General features: G+C 38.1%; 1 protein-coding gene and 1 long non-coding RNA gene across 5 annotated transcripts in view; one reads left to right on the top strand and one right to left on the bottom strand.

Annotated features, from left to right (window-relative positions):
- ZC3H6 (zinc finger CCCH-type containing 6) overlaps window positions 1-11,522 on the top strand; it is a 67,477-nt gene extending 55,955 nt beyond the window's left edge. For all 3 annotated transcript variants that reach the window (XM_077843280.1, XM_077843279.1, XM_077843281.1), the window contains 5 exons: window positions 2,244-2,351; window positions 2,772-3,025; window positions 4,284-4,774; window positions 5,298-5,531; window positions 9,053-11,522. In XM_077843280.1, the coding sequence (XP_077699406.1) occupies window positions 2,244-2,351; window positions 2,772-3,025; window positions 4,284-4,774; window positions 5,298-5,531; window positions 9,053-10,518 (2,553 nt within the window). In that variant the 3' untranslated portion in view covers window positions 10,519-11,522. The remainder of the gene's footprint in view (window positions 1-2,243; window positions 2,352-2,771; window positions 3,026-4,283; window positions 4,775-5,297; window positions 5,532-9,052) is intronic.
- Window positions 11,523-13,078: 1,556 nt separating this feature from the next.
- On the bottom strand, window positions 13,079-20,387 carry LOC144280856 (uncharacterized). Of its 2 annotated transcripts, none has more exons than XR_013349274.1 (3): window positions 20,086-20,387; window positions 18,358-18,476; window positions 13,079-13,250 (listed from the first exon to the last, which is right to left on the bottom strand). It is a non-coding gene; the product is annotated as an uncharacterized LOC144280856 (long non-coding RNA). The 2 variants fall into 2 exon arrangements; XR_013349275.1 differs by having other exon boundaries at window positions 20,124-20,385.
- Window positions 20,388-21,317: the final 930 nt, after the last annotated feature.

Here is a 21,317-nt window from a genome sequence, read left to right as displayed (position 1 = left end):
AAATAGACTTTTTTTTTTAATCCTAAGTGATCTCACTCTTCAGGGATAACCATGCTAACAATATGGTGTAAAGTCTTTAAGATTTTTTTCCATGCATAAGATATGTATGTGTGGCTGAATATATATATGTATATATTTTTACACATAATATTCTACAAAAACGTAATCTAGCTATAGGTATGAAGGTTGTAGTTTTTAAAGATGTATTTATTTATTTGAGAGAGCATGCACGCAAGTAGGGGATGGGGCAGAAGAAGAGAGAGAAAAATATTTAAGCAGACCCCCTGCTGCTTAAATTGCACATTGTGCTGTTTGTTCCCGTTTAGTATGTTTGATATGGGCAAGTAATTCTTCTTTATTCAAGAAAAATAAATCCTTTTTTTTTTTAGGATTTGGCCTTTTAGGGGATCCGTGGGTGGCTCAGCGGTTTAACACCTGCCTTCAGCCCAGGGCGTGATCCTGGAGTCCTGGGATCGAGTTCTGCATCGGGCTCCCTGTGTGGAGCCTGCTTCTCCCTCTGCCTGTGTCTCTGCCTCTCTCTCTCTCTGTGTCTCTCATGAATAAAATTAAAAAAAAAAGATTTGGCCTTTTAGAAACCAAATACCTTATTGAACTAAAGCTTTCAGCCTATTAGGATTTCCTCATAGTCCTGCCATCTGTAAATAATAATAATTCTTATCATATTTGTACTAATTAATTTTCATTGTATTGGCTACACTTCTAAAACAATGTTAAATAATAGTGATTATGATAGACATAATACATGTTTTAATAGCACCCTTTTGCTTTGGCTTGTGACTGTAGTTTTTTTTTCTTTTTATGATTTTATTTTTAAATAATCTCTACATCCAACGTGGAGCTCAAAAATAGAACCTTGAGATCAGGAGTCCTATACTCCATGGACTGAGCCAACCAGGTGCCTCTTGTGACTATAGTTTTAAGATAGATTTTTGTTTTAAATCAAGTTAAGTAACAGTTCTTTATTTTAGTAAGAGTTTTTTATTTTATTTTGTTTTAATCAAAGAAGGATTTTTGAATTTTATCAGTTGCCTTTTACATCTGCTATGGTCATACAATTTTTCTCTCATGGTCTTGTCAATGTACTGATTACAGTGATAAATTTCCTAAAGCCTCTCAGGAATTCCCTGAACATAAACCACCTGAAAACGGCATATTTTTCAATAAACTCCTGCATTTAATATTTTCTTGAGAAGTTTAAAGTGTGTTTCCAAAATCATGAGGTAGATTAGCTTATAGTTTCCATGTTGGGATATTTGACTTTAACATGACGTATTGAGCCCTTTTGTTTCCTTCATAGATATAAGCTCTTGCTACAATTTTTTTTCTTAAGATTTTATTTATTTATTCATGAGAGACACAGAGAGAGAGAGAGAGAGGCAGAGACAGAAGCAGGGTCCATGCAGGGAGTCCAAAGCGGGACTTGATCCTGAGTCTCCTGGGTCTCCAGGATCAAGCCTGGGCTGAAGGCGGCACTAAACCTCTGAGCCACCTGGGCTGCCCCTCTTGTTGCAAAATTTATTTGCTTTGTATACAGTTTTTATTGTGGAAAATAACAGGACTTACATAATTAAGATACTATAGTATTTGCTATAACAATTATAAATATTTTTTTCTTTAAAATGTTTTCTAGAGGGGATCCCTGGGTGGCTCAGTGGTTTGGCGCCTGCCTTCGGCCCAGGGCGTGATCCTGGAGTCCTGGGATCGAGTCCCACATCAGGCTTCCTACATGAAGCCTGCTTCTCCTCTGTCTGTGTCTCTGCCTCTCTCTCTCTCTCTCTCTGTGTCTCTCATGAATAAATAAATAAAATCTTAAAAAAAAAATAAAATGTTTTCTAGCTTTATATAGTAATATTAAATTTTTGAATATTTTGCTGCATAATTAAAATATTTAATCTTAAAAATGAAATTAATCTGACATGATTGTAAAAAATTCAGTACAGGAGCACCTGGGTGGCTCAGTCAGTTAAGCACTTCCTTTGGCTCAGACCATGATCCCAGAGTCCCAGATTTGAGCTCCGCATCAGGCTTGTTTCTTCCTCACCCTCTGCTGTTAACCCCCACTAGTGCTCTCTGTCAAATAAATAAAATAAAAATCTTAAAAAATATATTCAGTACAATATATAGTAATACAGTCTTATTGACTCAGCACAGTTATGTTTTGGAGTTTAAAAATACTAGAGTTTTATTTCATTTCGTCTGTTCCTTAATATTTTTATTTACATGAATTTCCGTGTAAGTTCTATCATAGTGGAGCAAAATGTTACCAAGGAGACAACTGTAAATTTTCACATGATGATCTGACTAAAGAAACAAAGAAACTTTTGGACAAAGTGAGTAATATTTTTGTACATCAATTATTTGTTAGGTCCCACTGCAGATTCATATGACTTGAATCATGTTTTACAAATCATATTTCATAAAAACATGAAATCTCTTGAGAAATCAAGGATTTGTTGTTTTATGTTTTAGTCTGTTAATGTAGCATGTTAGAAAAGCAGAAATATTGGAATAAGAATTAATCTTTTATTCTTATCCTTGTTCTGCCATTAAAAAGCTAATGTACTTTGAGAAATATCTTTACCACTTTGAACCTCATTCTCTGTCTAAAATGAGTTAGCTCTCTCTGATCCATTTTAACTTTAAAATGACACTTTTCTAATAACAAAACTAGTTTATTGAAGTCTTCACAGTTTTTAAATGTAAGGAAGAAAGCTTGTTTTGGAATAGTAATCTTTGCCGATTATTTTTAGGTGTTGAACACTGAAGAAGAAGCCATAAATGAAGATGAACGAGAATTAGAAGAACTTAGAAAACGGGGCATAACTCCTCTTCCCAAACCACCTCCAGGAGTTGGTCTTCTGCCAACCCCACCAGAGCATTTTCCCTTTTCTGATCCTGAAGACGATTTTCAGACAGATCTCTCTGATGATTTTAAGAAAATCCCATCTCTTTTTGAAATAGTTGTAAAACCTACTGTGGATTTAGCACATAAGATTGGGAAGAAGTAAGTTACAATTTTCAAAGATAGCATCATTTTTTCCCCTAAAAGTTCTTATTAATTCTTATTAAGAAAGTAACTTGTATTCCATATTAATCACATAATTAAACTTAGGTAGAGATAGCAGATACCTGGCATTTACCCTGATTGCTCTTCCTGCTTCCTCTTTGTCTCTGCTCCTTGCCATCAGTGCTTTTCTCTATGGAATCCTTAACAGCTTCAGAAACCTCTTCCACGTAATAATCCTGAAGGACACTGCTAGGGGATGGAGTTGGTATTTCTCCCAAATTGTTTGTTATGAAGCTACATTGACATTGATAACATCTTCAGATAGTGGCATTAGCATGTCTCCAGAATATTTGGTTCTTTTAGAGAAATATTTCCTTGGGCTATTAGAGGAAAGCCTTTGGATAAGCTGGATCCAGATTTGCATTTTCAAACTAACCATTCTAGTCCTGCTGCCCATAACCCAGGGTCTGTGCACCTGGGCCTTAATTCCCACTGTCAATTATTTTAACCCTGAACACTCAGGGAAGTAATGAGATCCCAGCAAGTGAGGAACAGCAGATCTACAGGAAACGTCACAGTTAATGTGAACCATTAAAATTATTTCTGTTAAGGTCAAGAAGACAGGCACGTCCCCTGTTTGGCTAATACTGTAGATCAGACCTTAGCCAATGCAAAAAGAGAAAGATATAAAGATTAGAAATGGAGAGGCAGCTTATTATTTGGGCAGATTGCCTCAGTAAACCCAAAGGAATCAACTGACAAAACTATTAGAAATAGTAATTAAATTAGTAAGATGTCCAGAAAGAACAACAATCAAAACCTAAAGTTATTTTTATATGCCAGCAGTACTCAATTAGAAATTGAAAAGTTGTATGTTTATATAGTATAATTCTAATGTTGTTATATTAAAAGAAAGGTCTGTGTATACCTAGAAAAAGTCTAGGAGAGAACTAATCAAAAAATTTATTTTTGGGTGGTGGGATTAAAAGTGATTCTTATTTATCTTTGTACTTTTCTGTATTTTTCAAAGTATCTGTAAGCTTTAGAACAGCTGATAGTGAGCGTCAATTGAGACTAGGCTAAAATGAAGGCAAGATGCATATATTGGTGTTTTCATTTAGAGATAATGTGGAAAAAATTGCTTCTTAAAAACACATTCTAATACAGAAAACACAACCAATACATATTTAAAAATAGATCATTCTTGTTTGCCTCTTTTCTTTGAACTAAGAAATATTATTCTTTCTGCCTATAGGCCACCAGCATTTTATAACAGTGCCTCACCACCAGGACCACAATTTCAGGAAAGCAGCCCACATCCTCAACATATCTATAGTTCTGGATCAAGTCCAGGTCCTGGACCTAATATGTCTCAGGGACACAATAGTCCTGTGATGCACCCAGGCTCTCCCGGACATCATCCATGTGTAGCAGTGCCACACAGCCCACCTTTGCCGCCTGCTCCACCTGGAATTTTAGGTCCTCATGGTCAAACTGGAGCACTTGTTCAACCAGATACACCTTTGACACCACCAAGTATGAGTGGTACTTACCATTGCTTTCCAGAACACATGATGAAAGTAGCTAGAGAGAATCACTGTTCTCCAGGTTCATCGTACCTGCAAAGTACTGGTGAAATGCAGCTCAGCACCAATTACAAATCCCTACAAAACCCAGCTGAATTTTATGATAATTACTATTCACAGCATGCTGTACATAATTTTCAGCCTCCCAATAACTCTGATGGTAAGTGTACCTTTTCAATAACTCATTTTTAATTTAAAATCTTTGGAGTTCTCTATTTTTCATTAAAAACATAATGTATGTTTTTAATAAAGCTAAGTAAAATTTAATGAAATTGAAACCATAAAATATATTTTACATTTAACCAGCATTTGTTACACCAGAACTTTAGACAGCTTTAAAAAAATATTTACAGTCGGGGTGCCTGGGTGTCTCAGTTGGTTAAGCATCTGAGTTTCAGCTCAGTTCCTGATCTCGGGGTCATAAGATGGAGCCCTGCATCCAGCTCTACACCCAACATGGAGTCTGCTTGTCCTTCTCTCTCCCCCTCTGGCTACCCCCCCCCCCACCATGCTCGCTCGCTCTCTTTCTAAAATAAATAAAATCTTTAAAAAAAAAGTTTACAATCACATAATAACTTGGTAATCAAATGTAGTAATTATTAGAGCTTCTATTTCTTATAACTGACCATAGTACTCTCTAGTGGAGTTCTGTGCTAAATCAGTGTCTGTCTTTCTGTGTATAGATGGGATGTGGCATGTTGACTTTGCCCAGCATCAGCCTCCCATTGTTCAAGACTCCCCTAACTGTGGGAGTGGATCTAACGGTAGCACCAACATGACAGGCCATGGCCCCCTGCCTGCACCAGGTCTCCCCCCAGCAGTGCATCGAGCTCTTTTTGTCAGACTTACTCAGAAGTACCAAGAGGAAGATGAACCAAGCAGCACCCAGCCTCACAGGGCACCAAGCAAGGAAGAAGGTATGTCAGGTGTTATGGTAGCATTTTACCTTGGATTATGCAGTTCCTGAATTTGTCTTGAATAGGTTAAAATTTGAAAAATGAGTTCCTCTGAACTATCTGTTCTATTTCTAATATACCTTGTAGCTCCTGTCTGCTTCAAATTGATTGTGGTTTCCAGTGCTATTAATGCTTTAGTAATTAATTGCAGAGAGTTTGACCAGAAGCAGTGAGTAGATCTGAAGCTACAGTGTGAGGCCTGGTTGAAGCCCTTCTGGAAGAAAGAAATAGATTAGGAACTGGATATCTTCCATTTCAGGAATTTTTACTTCTACCCCAAGTTTAAAATGATTCAGTTATTAGAGAAGTCTTTATGGGCATAGGCTGTACACTTAAGGTTCTACTACATATTATGCAGGAATATTATTTTTAATATAAAAGATGTAGAGATACCAAGTTTACCTTAGTGTTTTTGATATTGATAAGTATACAGCAGTTAGTTAATTCAGTTAAGGAAAGAAAGCTTAATGCATCCAGTTCTTCTGATAAATTATGAAATTGATATGTTTGCCCACTCTTTTATATATATATTTTTTTTTTCTTTTTACTAAGTAAATTGCATGGCCAATGTGGGACTCGAACCCACAACCCTGAGACTAAGAGTCTCATGCTCCACCAACTAAGCCAGCCAGGTGTGTGTTTGCCCACTTCTTAAGCATAAAATTTGCAAATATGTAAAACCAGATAACATTAGGTAGCTACAAGCTATTATATAAATATTATGTTACCTTTTCAAAGAAGGTAGCACTAACTCTTCATTTAACATCACAGGGAAATGAGGGATTCCTAATAATTTCCTGTATAATTTATATTTGCTCCTTAAAGAGCTTAATTTTAAGAAAAGAACTATTTTAATGATAATCTTTTTATAAAATCTTACAAAGATTTTATAAAAATATATCTTGTTTATTTTCATAAACAAGAAAATTGTAATTTTTCTGGATATAAAATTTTATACTAAAGAAATATAATTGATAATGTTTTATGAATGTTTTTTCTTTGTATCCAGAAAAAATCTTGAACAGCTGGGTTTTAAAAAATTTTTTTAATTCAATTAATTAACATATGGTATATTATTAGTTTCAGAGGTAGAGTTTAGTGATTCATCAGTTGTATATAATACTCCAGTGCTCGGGATCCCTGGGTGGCGCAGTGGTTTAGCGCCTGCCTTTGGCCCAGGGCGCAATCCTGGAGACCCAGGATCGAATCCCACGTCGGGCTCCCGGTGCATGGAGCCTGCTTCTCCCTCTGCCTATGTCTCTGCCTCTCTCTCTCTCTCTCTCTCTCTCTCTCTCTCGGTGTGTGTGACTATCATAAATAAATAAAAATTAAAAAAAAATACTCCAGTGCTCATTACAACACATGCCCTCCTTAATGCCTCTCACCCAGTTACCCCATCCCCCCACCTCCCTCCCCTCCAGTGACTCTCAGTTTGTTTCCTATGATTAAGAGTCTCTAATATTTGTCTCCCTCTCTGATTTCATCTTGTTTTATTTTTCCCTCCCTTCCCCTAAACTCCTCTGTTTTGTTTCTTAAATTCCACATATGAGTGAAATCATTTGTCTTTCTCTGATTAACTTGTTTCACTTAGCATAATAGCCTCTAGTTCTATCCATGTCATTGCAAATAGTGAGATTTCATTCTTTTTGGCGGCTGAGTAATAGTCCATTACATACACACACACACACACACACACACACACACCACATCTTCTTTATTCATTCACTTGCTGATAAACATCTGGGCTCTTTCCATATTTCACTATTGTGGACCTTGCTGCTATAAACATTGGGGTGGAGGTGCCCCTTCAGATCACTACATTCTTATCTTTGGGGTCGATACCTAGTAGTGAACAGCTAGGGGTTTTGTGTGTCTGTGTTCATTTTTATAAATTTTAGTGCCCTTTTAAATTGTATCTGTCCTTTGATAAAAAGCTGTTAACTGTCATTTCTTATCTAATACCTCTTTTCAATTGGCCTAGCTCTACTGGTTTGCATTCCTTCTGTTCTATATTTATTCTCATTCCAAAAAGGATTTAAGATTGCTTATGAAATATATTGATAATGAAAGTTAAAATAGCATTTTCCTTATGTGGGTCAGATTTGAATCATCTTACCTATTTGGATCATGTAACAAATTCTTTGAGGAGTGAAATTGCTATGCAGAAATATTTGAAATAATGGCAACAGGTAAAAGTGAATCAGTAGTTCAGCTTTGGTCTTCTTGAGGTCAGAGAGAGAAGGAATAGATATCTAGTGTCTAGAAGTAGTTTTTTCTGACACTGAAATATGAGTGAAACATTTTTCCATTGTGTTGGGGTGCCTTGCTGGCTGAGTCAGTGGAGCATGAGATTCCTGATCTTGGGGTTGTGAATTCAAGCCCTATGTTGGGTGGAGAGATTACTTAAAAATAAAACCTTTAAAAATAAAACAAAACTTTTTTCCATTGTGATATATAACCTATATGATTATAAACCACAATTCCGCCCTAAATACCAATGCCTGTGTTCTCACTCTGTTCTAACTTAAATATGTAACACCAAAGTACCGTGTAGTAGAAAATTGTTAGCAGTGAGATAAGGTAAAATGAAAATATGTACAATATCCAAGATATTCTAAGATATTTATGTATATGCTGTATGTGTGTACATGTGTGTTACCAATTCAGAATTGATGTGTGTATGTTTTAATGGAAAGGAAGAAGACTACCTCCTGTATCAGCATTTTGTAATCCCTTCTTTCCTACTATAGAGAACGCCTCTGTTAGCTAAGCTTCTTAGCAGACTGTCTAACATACTAGGGTTAAAAAGACTTTAGGATAAGGCCCAAAGTGTTCCCATAGAGTTAAGGCATATAAGTTTCAGGATATTAGTTTTGTTATTTTTACTTTTAAACATTTAAGTAGATAATATATTCACATATGTCAAACATCTAAAAATATAATAAGCTATAAATGAAAAATCTCTATGTCATCCTTCATTCGCTCAGTTGCCATTGCTTCCTTAACCAGTACTATTAGTGTTTTTGTTTTCTTTCAAGATTTTTGAAAAATAGTTCACCCTTGTTATCGTGATAAATCCAGAGCTACGAAGCTTAAGTATTACTTGAATTAGAGAGGCCCAAAACATTTTAGTATTCTTTTCTAAGAGTACTTTTTCTTCTTCTCCAACTCTGTCATAGCACACACACTCTGAGTTCCCTTTTGGCCAGTCCATATGAGCAGTCCTGACTTCTCCCTGACTGGAAGGAGTAACACATATTCTAACATCACACCTCTTTCTTTTAGAGTATGATGACTAAATTGATCGTTGTGATTACAGACCTAATTTTGTTCCAGGTTTGAAACTCTGGCGTTTCTATGATGCATTTTCTTGAAGTTATATTATACTTATTCCAGAAATAGTATGTGTTTTAAAAAATTATCTTAATTAAGGTCAAATATAAATGCTTCATTCTTTACAATAAGTTTTTGTCTGCATTTAGATGATACTGTTAACTGGTATTCCAGTAGTGAAGAGGAAGAAGGAAGCAGTGTGAAGTCAATACTGAAAACATTACAGAAACAAACAGAAACTTTAAGGAGTCAGCAACAGCCTTCCACAGAACTCAGCACTCCTACCGATCCAAGACTTGCTAAAGAGAAAAGCAAGGGAAACCAAGTTGTTGACCCTAGACTTAGGACTATCCCAAGGCAAGACATGAGAAAATCTTCTGAGTCTACCCCATTGGATCTCAGACTTGCATGGGATCCCAGGAGACTAAGAGGGAATGGAAGCAGTCATGTAGGATCTTCTGTTGGTGGAACAAAGTTTGATTCACATCATGCAAATGCTGGCCCTGTCAAACACAAAAGAGGAGATGACGATGATGAAGATACAGAAAGAGAATTGAGAGAGAAAGCTTTCTTAATACCTTTGGATTCTTCCCCTGGCATAATGCTCCAGGATCCAAGGTCACAGCTAAGGCAGTTCAGTCACATTAAAATGGATATTATCCTAACCAAACCCAACTTTGCAAAACACATCGTGTGGGCTCCAGAAGACTTACTTCCAGTCCCTTTACCTAAACCTGACCCAGTATCTTCAATCAATTTACCTCTGCCCCCTCTTATAGCTGACCAGAGGCTCAATAGGTTATGGAATACAAAAAGTGATCTTCATCAAAACACAGTGCCCGTTGATTCGAAATCAGCAGCCAAAGCCAAAGTGAATACAACAAACAGAGAAGGCTACCTAGAACAATTTGGAGACTTACATAGTTCAGGAAGTAAATTAGGAGATCCTAGGCTGCAAAAAAATTTTGATCCCAGACTTCATAGACTGCACAGTACAGAGTCTCACCCAGCGGTTATGAAGGACTCACATACATTAAAGGGCACCCCTCATTTAGCCAGGTCAAACCCTGCTTCATCACAGCCCACAGGGGCAGTGACTAGCAGTTCTGGGCCAGGGGCTTTGCCTCCATATGCCCCTAAACTCTCCTCTTCAGCTGGCCTTCCCCTGGGAACTCCAAGTTCAGTTCTTAGTGGCATTAGTTTGTATGACCCTAGGGAGCATGGTTCATCATCTACATCAGAGCTAGCAACAGAAAATGCAGAGAACCAGAAAAAAAGTAGTTTAAAAAGTAGTGACAAAAATGACCCTTCTCCTGGAGAAGCAGTCCTGCCACAGAAAACCAGTGCAAATGTGGAAGCCACTGTGGATGGGCTGGCTGACCCACAGGCAGATATTCTCAGGAGTTCTGGTGTGGTTCAGGTCCCAGCAGTGCACAGTCTTCCTATTCAGGCATTAACAGGCTTAATTAGACCCCAGTACAGTGATCCAAGGCAGTCCCGGCAGCCAGGACAGATGAGCCCCACCCTAGAAAGTGATCCCAATAGAGAACCAGATGACAAATCTCTGAAGGAGGTTTTTAAAACTTTTGATCCAACTGCTTCACCATTTTGTTAGCTATTGTGTAATTAAGCAATTCTTTTCACTCTGTGACTATTGCAGTCCTCTGCTGTTTTGTAACTGGTTTACCTCTATAGTTTATTTATTTTTAAATTATAAATACTTTTCAGCTGCTAGTATCAGAACCACATGAAGTTATATCCTCTAAAGCCTGTGGTATTTTATATAATATTTTTATAACTTTAAGAGACTGTAGTAACTGACATAGAAACCTATATATCATGTTAGCTTCGGTAAAAGTACTTTTATCATAAACCATCATGAACTCAACACCCTGCCCAAATATATGCCATTTGTCTTTCATAATCAATGTTTAGATAAATGATTACCACTTTTATATGGTTGTTAGTTTCAAGCAATATTATGTACATTACTTTTGAGCAACAGTATTTTGACTAGGATCTTCTCTATTTGTCAACACAGAACTGATTAATATGTAATGCTAACTGCTAACTAAAATGTAAATGAAGTAAAGAAAACATTTTAAAAATCACAATTAGCAGAGCAGTTTGTGTTTAAGGGCATCACTTTTATTAGTATTGGCAATATTATTTGTGTAAATGAAGCATTTGAATGTCATATCTTTTAAAAGTATTTTATTCTATACTGTATCATAGAAGTTGGAGATATATAGATTGTTTTTGCTAAAGTGAAAAACTCCTCAAGTTCTCTAACATAATTTTTTAAATTTAATTTTTCATATTAAATAGTTATGAGTTCTTGCTGTGTCACATTGTGATGTTTGTGTGTTTCAATGTGTTTTTTGTCTTTAGCAGCATAATTTATATTACTTTTTCAAATGATGTAGCTGCAATAATTGTATTCATCATGACTTTGGTAATTTTTAACAAAATTTTAAAAGATCCAGTGACAGTCTGTAGTGATTATTGCATTGATGATGTTTTAATGTCCAGGTTCTATATTTTTTTCTTAAATAGCAAGAAAACACAGAGATGGTATAATCAACTGTATATGGCTACCAATAAAGAATCTCTTTCAGATCTCTCCTGACTGGCATTCTGTAACAAAGGAGACTGCCTGGTTTTTTAAGTATTTATTTAATGTCCTCAGAGTTTGGAAATCTCCTAAATTGAGTAGAAATTGTATTTTTATGAAAAATAATTTGTATTAATTTTTGTGTCTTTTGTGCAGTATATAAATAATGGCAGCCCTGTTTGTTTTATACATATATTATTTATAATGGAAACTAAGTATTACACTGATACTTATAACTTGAACTGGATCTGTGTGGCCATGTTTGCTGGTAACAACTCCATAACTAACTTGAGACAGAGCATTTCACTATAAAAAATAATGGAAGTGGAGGAAATCAGTCCTTGGATGAAAACAGTTACCCTGGAAAAGTGATTTTAAAAATATATGGCAAAATATTTCTGTGGGAACCTAACACTTAGCTAATATTATGGTTTAATATTAATGCATATTTTTTCTTATTCTTCATTTTTTTTCTTTGATTCCTTTTTTTTTTTTTTTTAACTTTGATTCCATGCTTAAATCAGATTGCAGCTAAGTGAACAGCAACTCTGCTGACCCAGGAAGTTCATTGTGCTCTAAGTGGAAGGACAGTTATTGAAGGGGATGTGAATTTTTCCTGTTTATACTTTGGTTACATTGTTGCCTAAAATGGCTCTGGATTACATTTTTGGGTTAAAAATGCATTTTAAAGCCACTATAGAAAGTATTTTCTGATTTACTGTACCTATGAACTTTTATAGTTAATTGAAAAGTCAATAAATGATTAAAACTGACAGAAAAAAAGTGTGTGTGGGTATACACACATACACTTATATACGTACATATTACTAATAATTATTAGGAAAAATCAGTAAAACTGCTGAATTTTAGTAATTAAATTAAAATTTTTAGCAAATCTTTAATTCCCTCTTGTATTTTATAATTAAATTAAGTAACGATGTTCATATTTTAAATATCACATGAAAAAGATAATTTTTCTTGTTAAAGATCCAAATAGAATCCAAATCTTAACAGAAGATCCTTCTTACTTAAGGTTAATTAAAAAGTAAGGTTTAAAAATCAGTAATTCAAAGTATAATGTCTTTTTTCTCAATGTTCTTGAGTCCCTATTATGTCAGCCAGTGTCCTAGAGGCTATTTTATAAGATAGTGTGGACATAGTTGCAAATTTAACAATATATTTTATATGAAAATGTTTTACTTATGTTTAAAATAATGATTTTAATTTGTGGTCTTTTTTAATCGAGATAACTTTAGCTTAGGAGATAGTCTACTGTGTCCTGTCTATTTAGATTATTTTAAACTCTTTTTTTCCTTTTTCTCAACAACGTCTAATAAGTAGCCACTTTCCCTGATGAAGAAGTTCCTCTTTAAGGTGAATCGGTGTTTGTTAGAATCCATGTAAGTCGATTTACACTTAGCACACTGAAAAGTACTTTATGGCTCTACTCTTACAAGCCAGGCATTTACAGGTAACGGAAATAACTTGTATCCTAAAAGTCTGGATGAGACTCATTGATTGAGATGTAACTTAACTATTCATACTGATTTGTGACAGAGGGTTTATACCTGTTTATTGTGATGTTGAGGAGAATGGGATCTATCAAGGTGTTGAATTGGAATACCCAGATGACCATAATTTTGTTTGGGCAACTACTTCCCTACGACTTCAGGTTAGTTTTTGCTCCAAACTCCTGTCTCTGGATCTTTCCCAGTTAGGACCTCATTCTGAACCTGTAAGTAAACCAAATATTGGAATGATTTCAAATTCTGCTTCAGCAATTACATCTGCTTCTGTAGGCACCCTCTGTGTTACCCAGCCACATGTGCCAGACCCCAAAATTAGGTTGCAACTGAAACAGCCTAATTATGGATGGTGTTTGCTTAGGTTTCTGTTTGTCTTCTAACTTGCTATAAGGACTAGTTTTCCTTGCTAGTCCTACTTCTTTTAAGAGTGGAAGAATAGTTGATTAGTAAAGAAATCCTATATATGCATACATATAAGCCAGTTTGCTGAATTAATTTGAAGAGAGAGGAGAACTTAGGAGGGCCGGAGGCTTAAAGACAATTCATATTTTTGTTCTGAATTGATTTATAGGTGTTTTTTCTCCATGTCCAGTTCCTTATCTGTGAAATGGTTATAATTTTGACTGTTCACAGATTTGATGTAAGGAGTGAATAAATTATTAAAGTATTTTTAAATGGAAAATTGGTTTATAACTTTTACGGACACAATCATTACACTTCCACTAGGCTGCATTAGGCTGTACAAATTCTAAAATAATATGGTCTCTGTGGTTCACCAATTTTATGTTGTTTCAGGTGATGTACATTGAAGACAATAGAACTGTGTGAGAAGTTGTTTTAGTATATTAACCCATTGCTAGCAATTCCCTTCAACATTTTGTGTGTTAGTAAGACATAGGACTTTTGTAACTTAGAGCTGTGTGGACTTGTAGTGTTTATTCAGGATCTGACTGCTCTGCCCATTTTATACAAGATGGATATTAATGGAGGGTTAAAAATGGTATGACAGTCCATATTGCATGGTGTATTCATTTATAGCATGTGTGGTGTGGGCAAAATGGCCAACTTACTCATTATAAATGCTATTGGCTCTTAGAAACAATAGAGATGTTTACTCCCACTTCTTAGTGTATATTTCTGCAACACATGACCTGGAGGTCTTTCTGAGTGACCACTTGCTTGATGAAACTATCATTTTCCTTTGGTTAATGGCAACATTTGGAAGTTCCTAGAGACCTTGAGGTGAGGTCTTGTCAAAAATCTTTCCAATTGCACAACACAAAGTCAAGGTAGAGATGTTCTCCCTGAGTTTACCCTTCTGGGCTTGAAATTACACCTCGGAGAGGTGGTCTGTGCTAAAGGCACAGACTTGGAAGTGTGGTCTGCAGTGAGTGGTCCACTGATAGGGCCCCTGCAAACTTCAGTAACTGGGCTTTTGTGAATATCTAAAACAAAGAGTTGTAATTATTTTTTCAGAAATGGGTTGGCAGCACTTGATCATAGTATGGTCAATATTAAGTCTAATAGGATATATAAGTAATTAGTAAATAATTAGTTTAAGTAAATGTTTAGGAAATGTAAGCTTTAACAAAATGTAACTGGACAGGGCTAGTGTTTAAAGCTGTTTTCCTCATGTACCTGTTATGATTTAGCATTTGTGTAATGCCTTTCCCCCAAGGAGTTTAATGTGATTTACAGAACCAGTTTCAGTAGGTACCAATCACCAAGTCGCTGGGATTTTGTTTTTGAGTATGTTATTTATCAGCAGTATCTGCCAGTTATAACAGAGCCCAAATTAATCTGCTTTTCTTGGAAAGGATGCAGACCTAAGAAAAGACTTTAGGTTAACATCAACATAATATTTAGAATTTCTAATTTTTAAATAAGAAATAAAAAGCACATTTTAAGTGGAGGCAGGACCGTTATGTGCCTCCTTGCTTTGCTGCTTCCCCACAGCAACAAGCCTAGGTCTAGGCACAGGGTGGGTGCTATGTTAATTGCTTCTTAACTGCTTCTGGACATCCACCCAAGTTTAGGTTTTGATGTGTCAGAGCCATTCCATAATTGTATCCAAGAGTACAATTCATAAAGTACACCTCTTTCAGGAGACACAAGGCACCTACCTTCTCTCTGTCTCTCTCTCTCTCTCTCTCTCTCTTTTTGCCTCCCCTCCCCGCTCCCACCCAAACAATGTGAAGGTAGGGTTATGGCAGCTTTACTTAGGAGTTAAATGTTTCTACATTAATTCATAACTCTAAGAGTCCTCTAGATTTACAAGATCACTGTTTCATGGTGGAAGTTTGAATTGATCAATCATTTATTCCTGTAGATCTATGAAGGATTCTTTCTATAGGCAGAACTGCATAATCAGAGCCATATTTTTATTTTAAAATATATTTCTCTAATTTCTCTCTTCCTGTTTTCAAAATATCAACCACAATTATGAAGGTATGCCTAACCTAGTGAATTTCCAATAACATTTGAATTTCTTTTTATCCCAACACCATCAATGATAATTTACCCTTTAAAGTCATGAACTGGACTCTACGTCAGGTCTGTGTATTCCTTAATACCCTTCATTACCCTTTGGAATAGAATAGTCATGTGTTAACAGTAGGCAAAATCATTGTGGGCATGGAGAAAATCTATTTCTTCAAGCAAGATTGTGAGTTCTTGGACTAGTATTTTATAGTCTGGTTTATCCTTGAATCTCTTGTTTTTAAAACTTTGAATTTGTCAGAAAAATATATATAGCTAACTAGAGCATTTTAGAAAAATATTAGCTCTGTGAATTACCAGACCCCATACTTCCTGGCTCATTACTGATTTTAATACCTCTGTGAGGGTATTAAGGTTAAGAGGAGCTGTAAAATTTGCATTAGCTAATATTATTTTGTCAGAGGTCTGATCTATAGTTTATTGTAAAAGAAATATATAGAGGTCCGAATTAAAAAAAAAAAAAACTATCCATGTTGTTCCCAAACCTCCATTATGAGCAATATTTTGGTGTTAGTTGTCAGTGATAGACTATACATTTTATATGCTTTTTAAATAGAGAAAGTGAAAAATTATAAACAAATCATTATTACAAGAGGTTTTTTTGTCCACCTCTGTTTTACAGAAGTTTGCCCTCCAGTTGTTTGGGAGGGAAGTCAATTAAGATAGGAGAATATCTTTTCAAGAGGTGGAATGATATTTCCTTATAAAAGTGACAATCAAGAAATAGTCATTTGTATACTTACTTGCCAAAGTTTTAAAAAGAATTTTACATTCCTGACCCTAAATCCACTGCTCCCCACCACCCAGGATTCAGAAAGAGCTCAGCATAGATCCAAGTTTCCAGGGCCCAGGTCATTTTGTTTTTAGTCTAGGGCTTCCATGCCTGCGCACAGCAAAGGCATTGATGGCACTCGTGTCCTACGATGCAGTGTGTCTCTATGTGTGTGTTGGGGGAGGAGGGGGGTTGTCGGGGGGGACATTCTGTGTTCAGACTTATGATCGTCCATTTTCTATCAGATCCACAAGCACCATCTGTGGGCTAAAATGCAGGTTAAATCTATTCAGAATGAAGTGGGGTTTTAAAACAAAACATTTCTAGTGTTATCATTTTGATTCCCCAAGTTGATCTCAAATGCTGGGGAAATGCTGCCTTGACTGTTTCACTTTGCAAGGTTTTAGTAGATACCAATTTAGTAAATTAATTAAACTGTTAATCTATTATCTGTTCAAAAGATACCAGCAGGATATATTTTGCTGAATTAATTATTCTACTTATGGACTAACAAATCATTTGGTAAAATCAGGAATATTATTTCTTCTCATTTACTAATAAACTTTCCAAGTTACTTTCTGTTGTTGCAAGTTTCTGTAATTTTTTTCTGTGACACCTTTTTATTGTCTGACTTTAAAATAAAAACATTTCTGATAATATCTGTCTGGCACTATGTTGCTTTTCTTTAATAAATCTTTATCATTTAAAGACAATACAGGGGCGCCTGGGTGGCTCGGTTGGTTGAGTGTCAGATTCTTGATTTTGGCTCCGGCTGTGATCTCAAGGTCGTGAAATCAAGCCCCATGTCAGCTCCACGTCAGCTCCACGCTTAGTGGGGAGTCTGCTTGAGATTCTCTCTCTCCCCCTCTCCCTCCCCCTGCTCACACATGCTTTCTCTCTAAAATAATCTTTAAAAAATAATATTATTAAATAAAGACAATACAGGGGAGTATGTACTCATATAATAGCTTACAAATGGAGCCCGTTGCAGACCGTCCTGAAAGAAAGGGATGGCAGTCGTCTAGTACACAAACATTGTGTTTCACTTAGCCACACAGATTAAAAGCATCTAAAGTCCTATTTCCTGATACTGCCTTTATTCTGGGTACGTAAGCCTCTCTTACATTAGCTTACATTAATTTTCGATTGAAGGATCTGAATCTAAGAGGCTGCTAGCAAATGCCCTGCTTAGAGCAGAGCAGGAGCTCTCCAGGACTAGAGTAGAACCTCACTGGAGAGGAAGGGCTCATAGCAATGGGGTGTGTACCCCTCTTCAAGATCAGGAGCAAAAAAAGTGATCATGCATCCCTCAAAGGTCCAGAAGTCTTATCAAAAGATGTTTCCTGGGAGTGCCTGGGTGGCTCAGTCGGTTAAGCGTGTGCCTTACAGCTCGGGTCATGATCCCAGGGTCCTGGGATCAGACCCTGCATTGAGCTCTCTGCTCGACAGGGAGGCTTCTTCCTCTTCCTCTGCCTGCTGCTCCCCCTACTTGTGCTCTCTTTCTGTCAAATAAATAAGATCTTTTTTAAAGATGTTTTTTGGTTTCTGTTCTAGTATGTTCAGTGGCCAAGGACACACTGTCTCAATTAAGGGAGCCTACCAGATTCCTGTATTTAATTATTGAGCAACTCTGTAGAAAGGTCTTCCTTGGGATCTAGCAGTCTTGTCCTGGTGTACACTATCCTGAGCAATGTAACACCGGGCAAGTCATGACCTCCTGAGTATCACGTTCCTCATCAACGAAATTGGGATCCATCACTCATTTAAGAAAGACTGAACACTCACTCAGTATATGCTATTAGGTGTTGAGTTACAGAGATGGAGAAGATGAACTGCTTTTATAGCCCACATTTCCCTAAAGAAAAAGGTATGCGAAACCCGGTCTGCAAAATGGATAAAAGTGGAGACATTCTGGCTGAAGTTGGGGTGGGGTGCTTGGTCCCAAACCTACATTACCTCTAAGGAACAGGCGCACATTTGAGAGCCCTAATCTAAATCCTCCACCAGCAACCAGCTCATTGTAAAATGCAGCTATCATCTTACCTCGTGTTGCCTTAAAAAACCCTCCAAGGTTTTCTTTATCTGCACAAAAAGTCCAAGCTTTGTGGCTTGGCAGTCCAGGCTCCTTTTCCAGCACCTTCCTCATTCTGGTTGTCATACTCCTGGATCAACAGAGAACTATTTGTTCCCTTCTGTGAGCTGGAAATCTGTCCTCTGTTGCATGATGAGCTCTAGTTTGATTTGCCTCTATCTCCCTGGGATGTCATACTGGGTCTATTCCTCAGCAGGAGCCCTATCAGTGATCACTAGGACGTGACAGACCAGGATTCCAAATCAGAGGCCTTTATCCATTTGGGTGGCACACTTCCAGGTCCCACAGCCTTTTCAAAAGTCTACAGAAATACTTGAGACTTGTGGGGCACCTGGGTGGCTCAGTGATTGAGTGTCTGCCTTCAGCTCAGGGTGTGATCCTGGGGTCCTGGGATCAAGTTCCGCCTCGGACTCCCTGCAAGGAGCCTGCTTCTCCCTCTGCTTATGTCTCTGCCTCTCTCTCTGTCTCTCATGAATAAAAAAGTAAAATCTTAAAAAAAAAAAATGAGACGAAAAAGAATTTTGGTTTCAAAATGCTGTAAGGCATTGTAAAGGTGAAATGCTTAATTTTGAAAGCAAAATTATTAAGTATTTTCACAATGTTTATAATGAATAGTTGTATACATATAGATTTTACCTGTATATATAAACACATCCATAAATATATGTATCCACCCATACACTTAGGATGGACAATGAAGGGCAGCCCCGGTGGCCCAGCGGTTTAGCCTCGCCTGCAACCCAGGGCGTGATCCTGGAGACCCTGGATCAAGTCCCACATCAGGCTGTCTACATGGAGCCTGCTGCTCCCTCTGCCTGTGTCTCTGCCTCTCTCTCTGCATCTCTATGAATAAATAAATAAAATCTTAAAAAAAAAAAAAAGGATGGACAATGAATACATTTACTCTGCTAGCTTTAGATCTTTAGAAATGAGAGTACTTAGGGCATATGGAGGTCAACACATGGCCTTGCTTCCAATCCAGAATTTAAAATCAAGAAATATCCTGGAATAAAAGAAATGGGGCTTATACTGTAAACCTGGAGCGTCACTACTGTTAATTATATTTCTTCATATATATACAAGAAAAATGGGGAGTCCGTCTGCATAGTTTTCTATGCTTTGTGCAAGATGTTGAAGAGGAAGATAGGTTAGCTAGTTGTGAGTAACTACCTAGGCTTTACGTATTCATTCGTCAGATGGTAAGCACAGCACCTTACTGCCTGTCAAGGCTCAGCAAGGCGCTGGGGATTCAGATGCAACCGGGACAGAAGGCCTTGGAATTTACAGTTGCATGGAGGAGCCCGGCATGCGGTGAGCGTGCGATTACAGTGTGCCGAGGGCCATTTCTCAGGGCCTCTGAGCCACAGGGTGCCCGGGAGGGACGGACCGAGGGACGCAGCGGCAACTCTCCGTCTCTTCCAGGGAGGCCCTCGGCCGTCACTGGTTTCGGCCGCCTCCAGGCAGGACGGCTGGGTCTGAGCGCCCCCTGGAGGCCATGCTGAGTAACTGCTCACGGATGGGGTTCCAAATCCACCCCCCCCCACCCCGCGCATCTTCAACCAGCACTGCCGGCTTTGTGCTAGGTTTTAGGGGTGAACTGATGAGGCACACACATGATGACACCGACCCCATCCTGTGGCAAGATTCAACCCGGAATCACCCCACCCCCAGATCGGTACCCGCGTCCTCACACGCCTTTCCCAAAGGCTCCCCTCACACTGTCCGGGGCATCGGGGAAGTGACCTCTGCCTCCTCACTATGACGCCCGGGTGGAGAGACTGGTGCCCGAGGAGACAAGCCTGCCCCTAAAGTGCTCTGCTCTGATGGCGCAGTGGTTCTCCAGTAGGGGCTGAAGAGCGGCAGCAGGCTGGCGCCTCATTCCTGCTCTGCCCTCTGTTTGCCGTGAAGGATATGAAGCCACAAAGAGGCATGAAGTTGCAGAGTAGAGAGGTTAGCATGCAACAATGGGGAGCCTGGGTGGCTCAGTCCGCTGAGCGTTGAGCTCTGACGCTGGACTTCAGCTGAGGCCTTGATGTCAGGGTTGTGAGTTCAAGCCCTGTGTGGAGCTCCACGCTGGGCATGGGGCTTGCTCACAATAGATAAAACATAACATCACATAACATGGCAACAGTGTGGAGGACAGAACAGGTGGAGTTGAGGTGAAGCAACGGTAAGGAAAAAAAGCCCAGTCAGCAAAGGGGAAAACTGCAGAGAAGAAGCCCATAGAGGAGAGAGTGTCAAGGAGGAAGAGGTCTCTGGAGTTGGGTGAGTCAAGAACTCAGGGAAACGAAGTTCTGAGAAGAGCCCATTGCATCTGAAACATTGGGAAAAATGTAAAACTAAGCCAGATTTTTAAAAAATTTTTTTCTTTTATTTATTATTTATGATAGTCACAGAGAGAGAGAGAGAGAGGCAGAGACATAGGCAGAGGGAGAAGCAGGCTCCAAGCACCGGGAGCCTGATGTGGGATTCGATCCCGGGTCTCCAGGATCACGTCCTGGGCTAAAGGCAGGCGCTAAACCGCTGCGCCACCCAGGGATCCCCTAAGCCAGATTTTTGAAGAATTGGCGGATAATAAAGAAACAAAATAGTAGGGATAGACTAATATTTATAGGAACTTGGTTCTGAACAGCAGCAGAAAAGGAGACTCAAGCCTGAGCCAGAGACAAGGTAGTTCAAAAAGAGAAGTAAGTACTTCCCCTGCTGACTGAGACAGAGTAACAGAGACCAGGTCCATACACATACCCCCATCCGAGGGCACAACACACCCAGATGAAATGTACAAGAGTCTTCAGTAGGGGACCCCAGGCAGCACAGGATAGTCACCCTTAAGAGGGATTAAGCCCAACAGGCAAATTCACACTCCTGGTTTCAGATTTCAATACCCCTCTATCAAAATGGATAGAAAAAG

This window comes from Canis aureus, chromosome 12 (assembly GCF_053574225.1).
Source record: "Canis aureus isolate CA01 chromosome 12, VMU_Caureus_v.1.0, whole genome shotgun sequence".
Classification (NCBI taxonomy): Eukaryota; Metazoa; Chordata; class Mammalia; order Carnivora; family Canidae; genus Canis; species Canis aureus.
The sequence above is the reverse complement of the archived record's forward strand: the minus strand, read 5'-3'. Positions and strand labels throughout refer to the sequence as shown.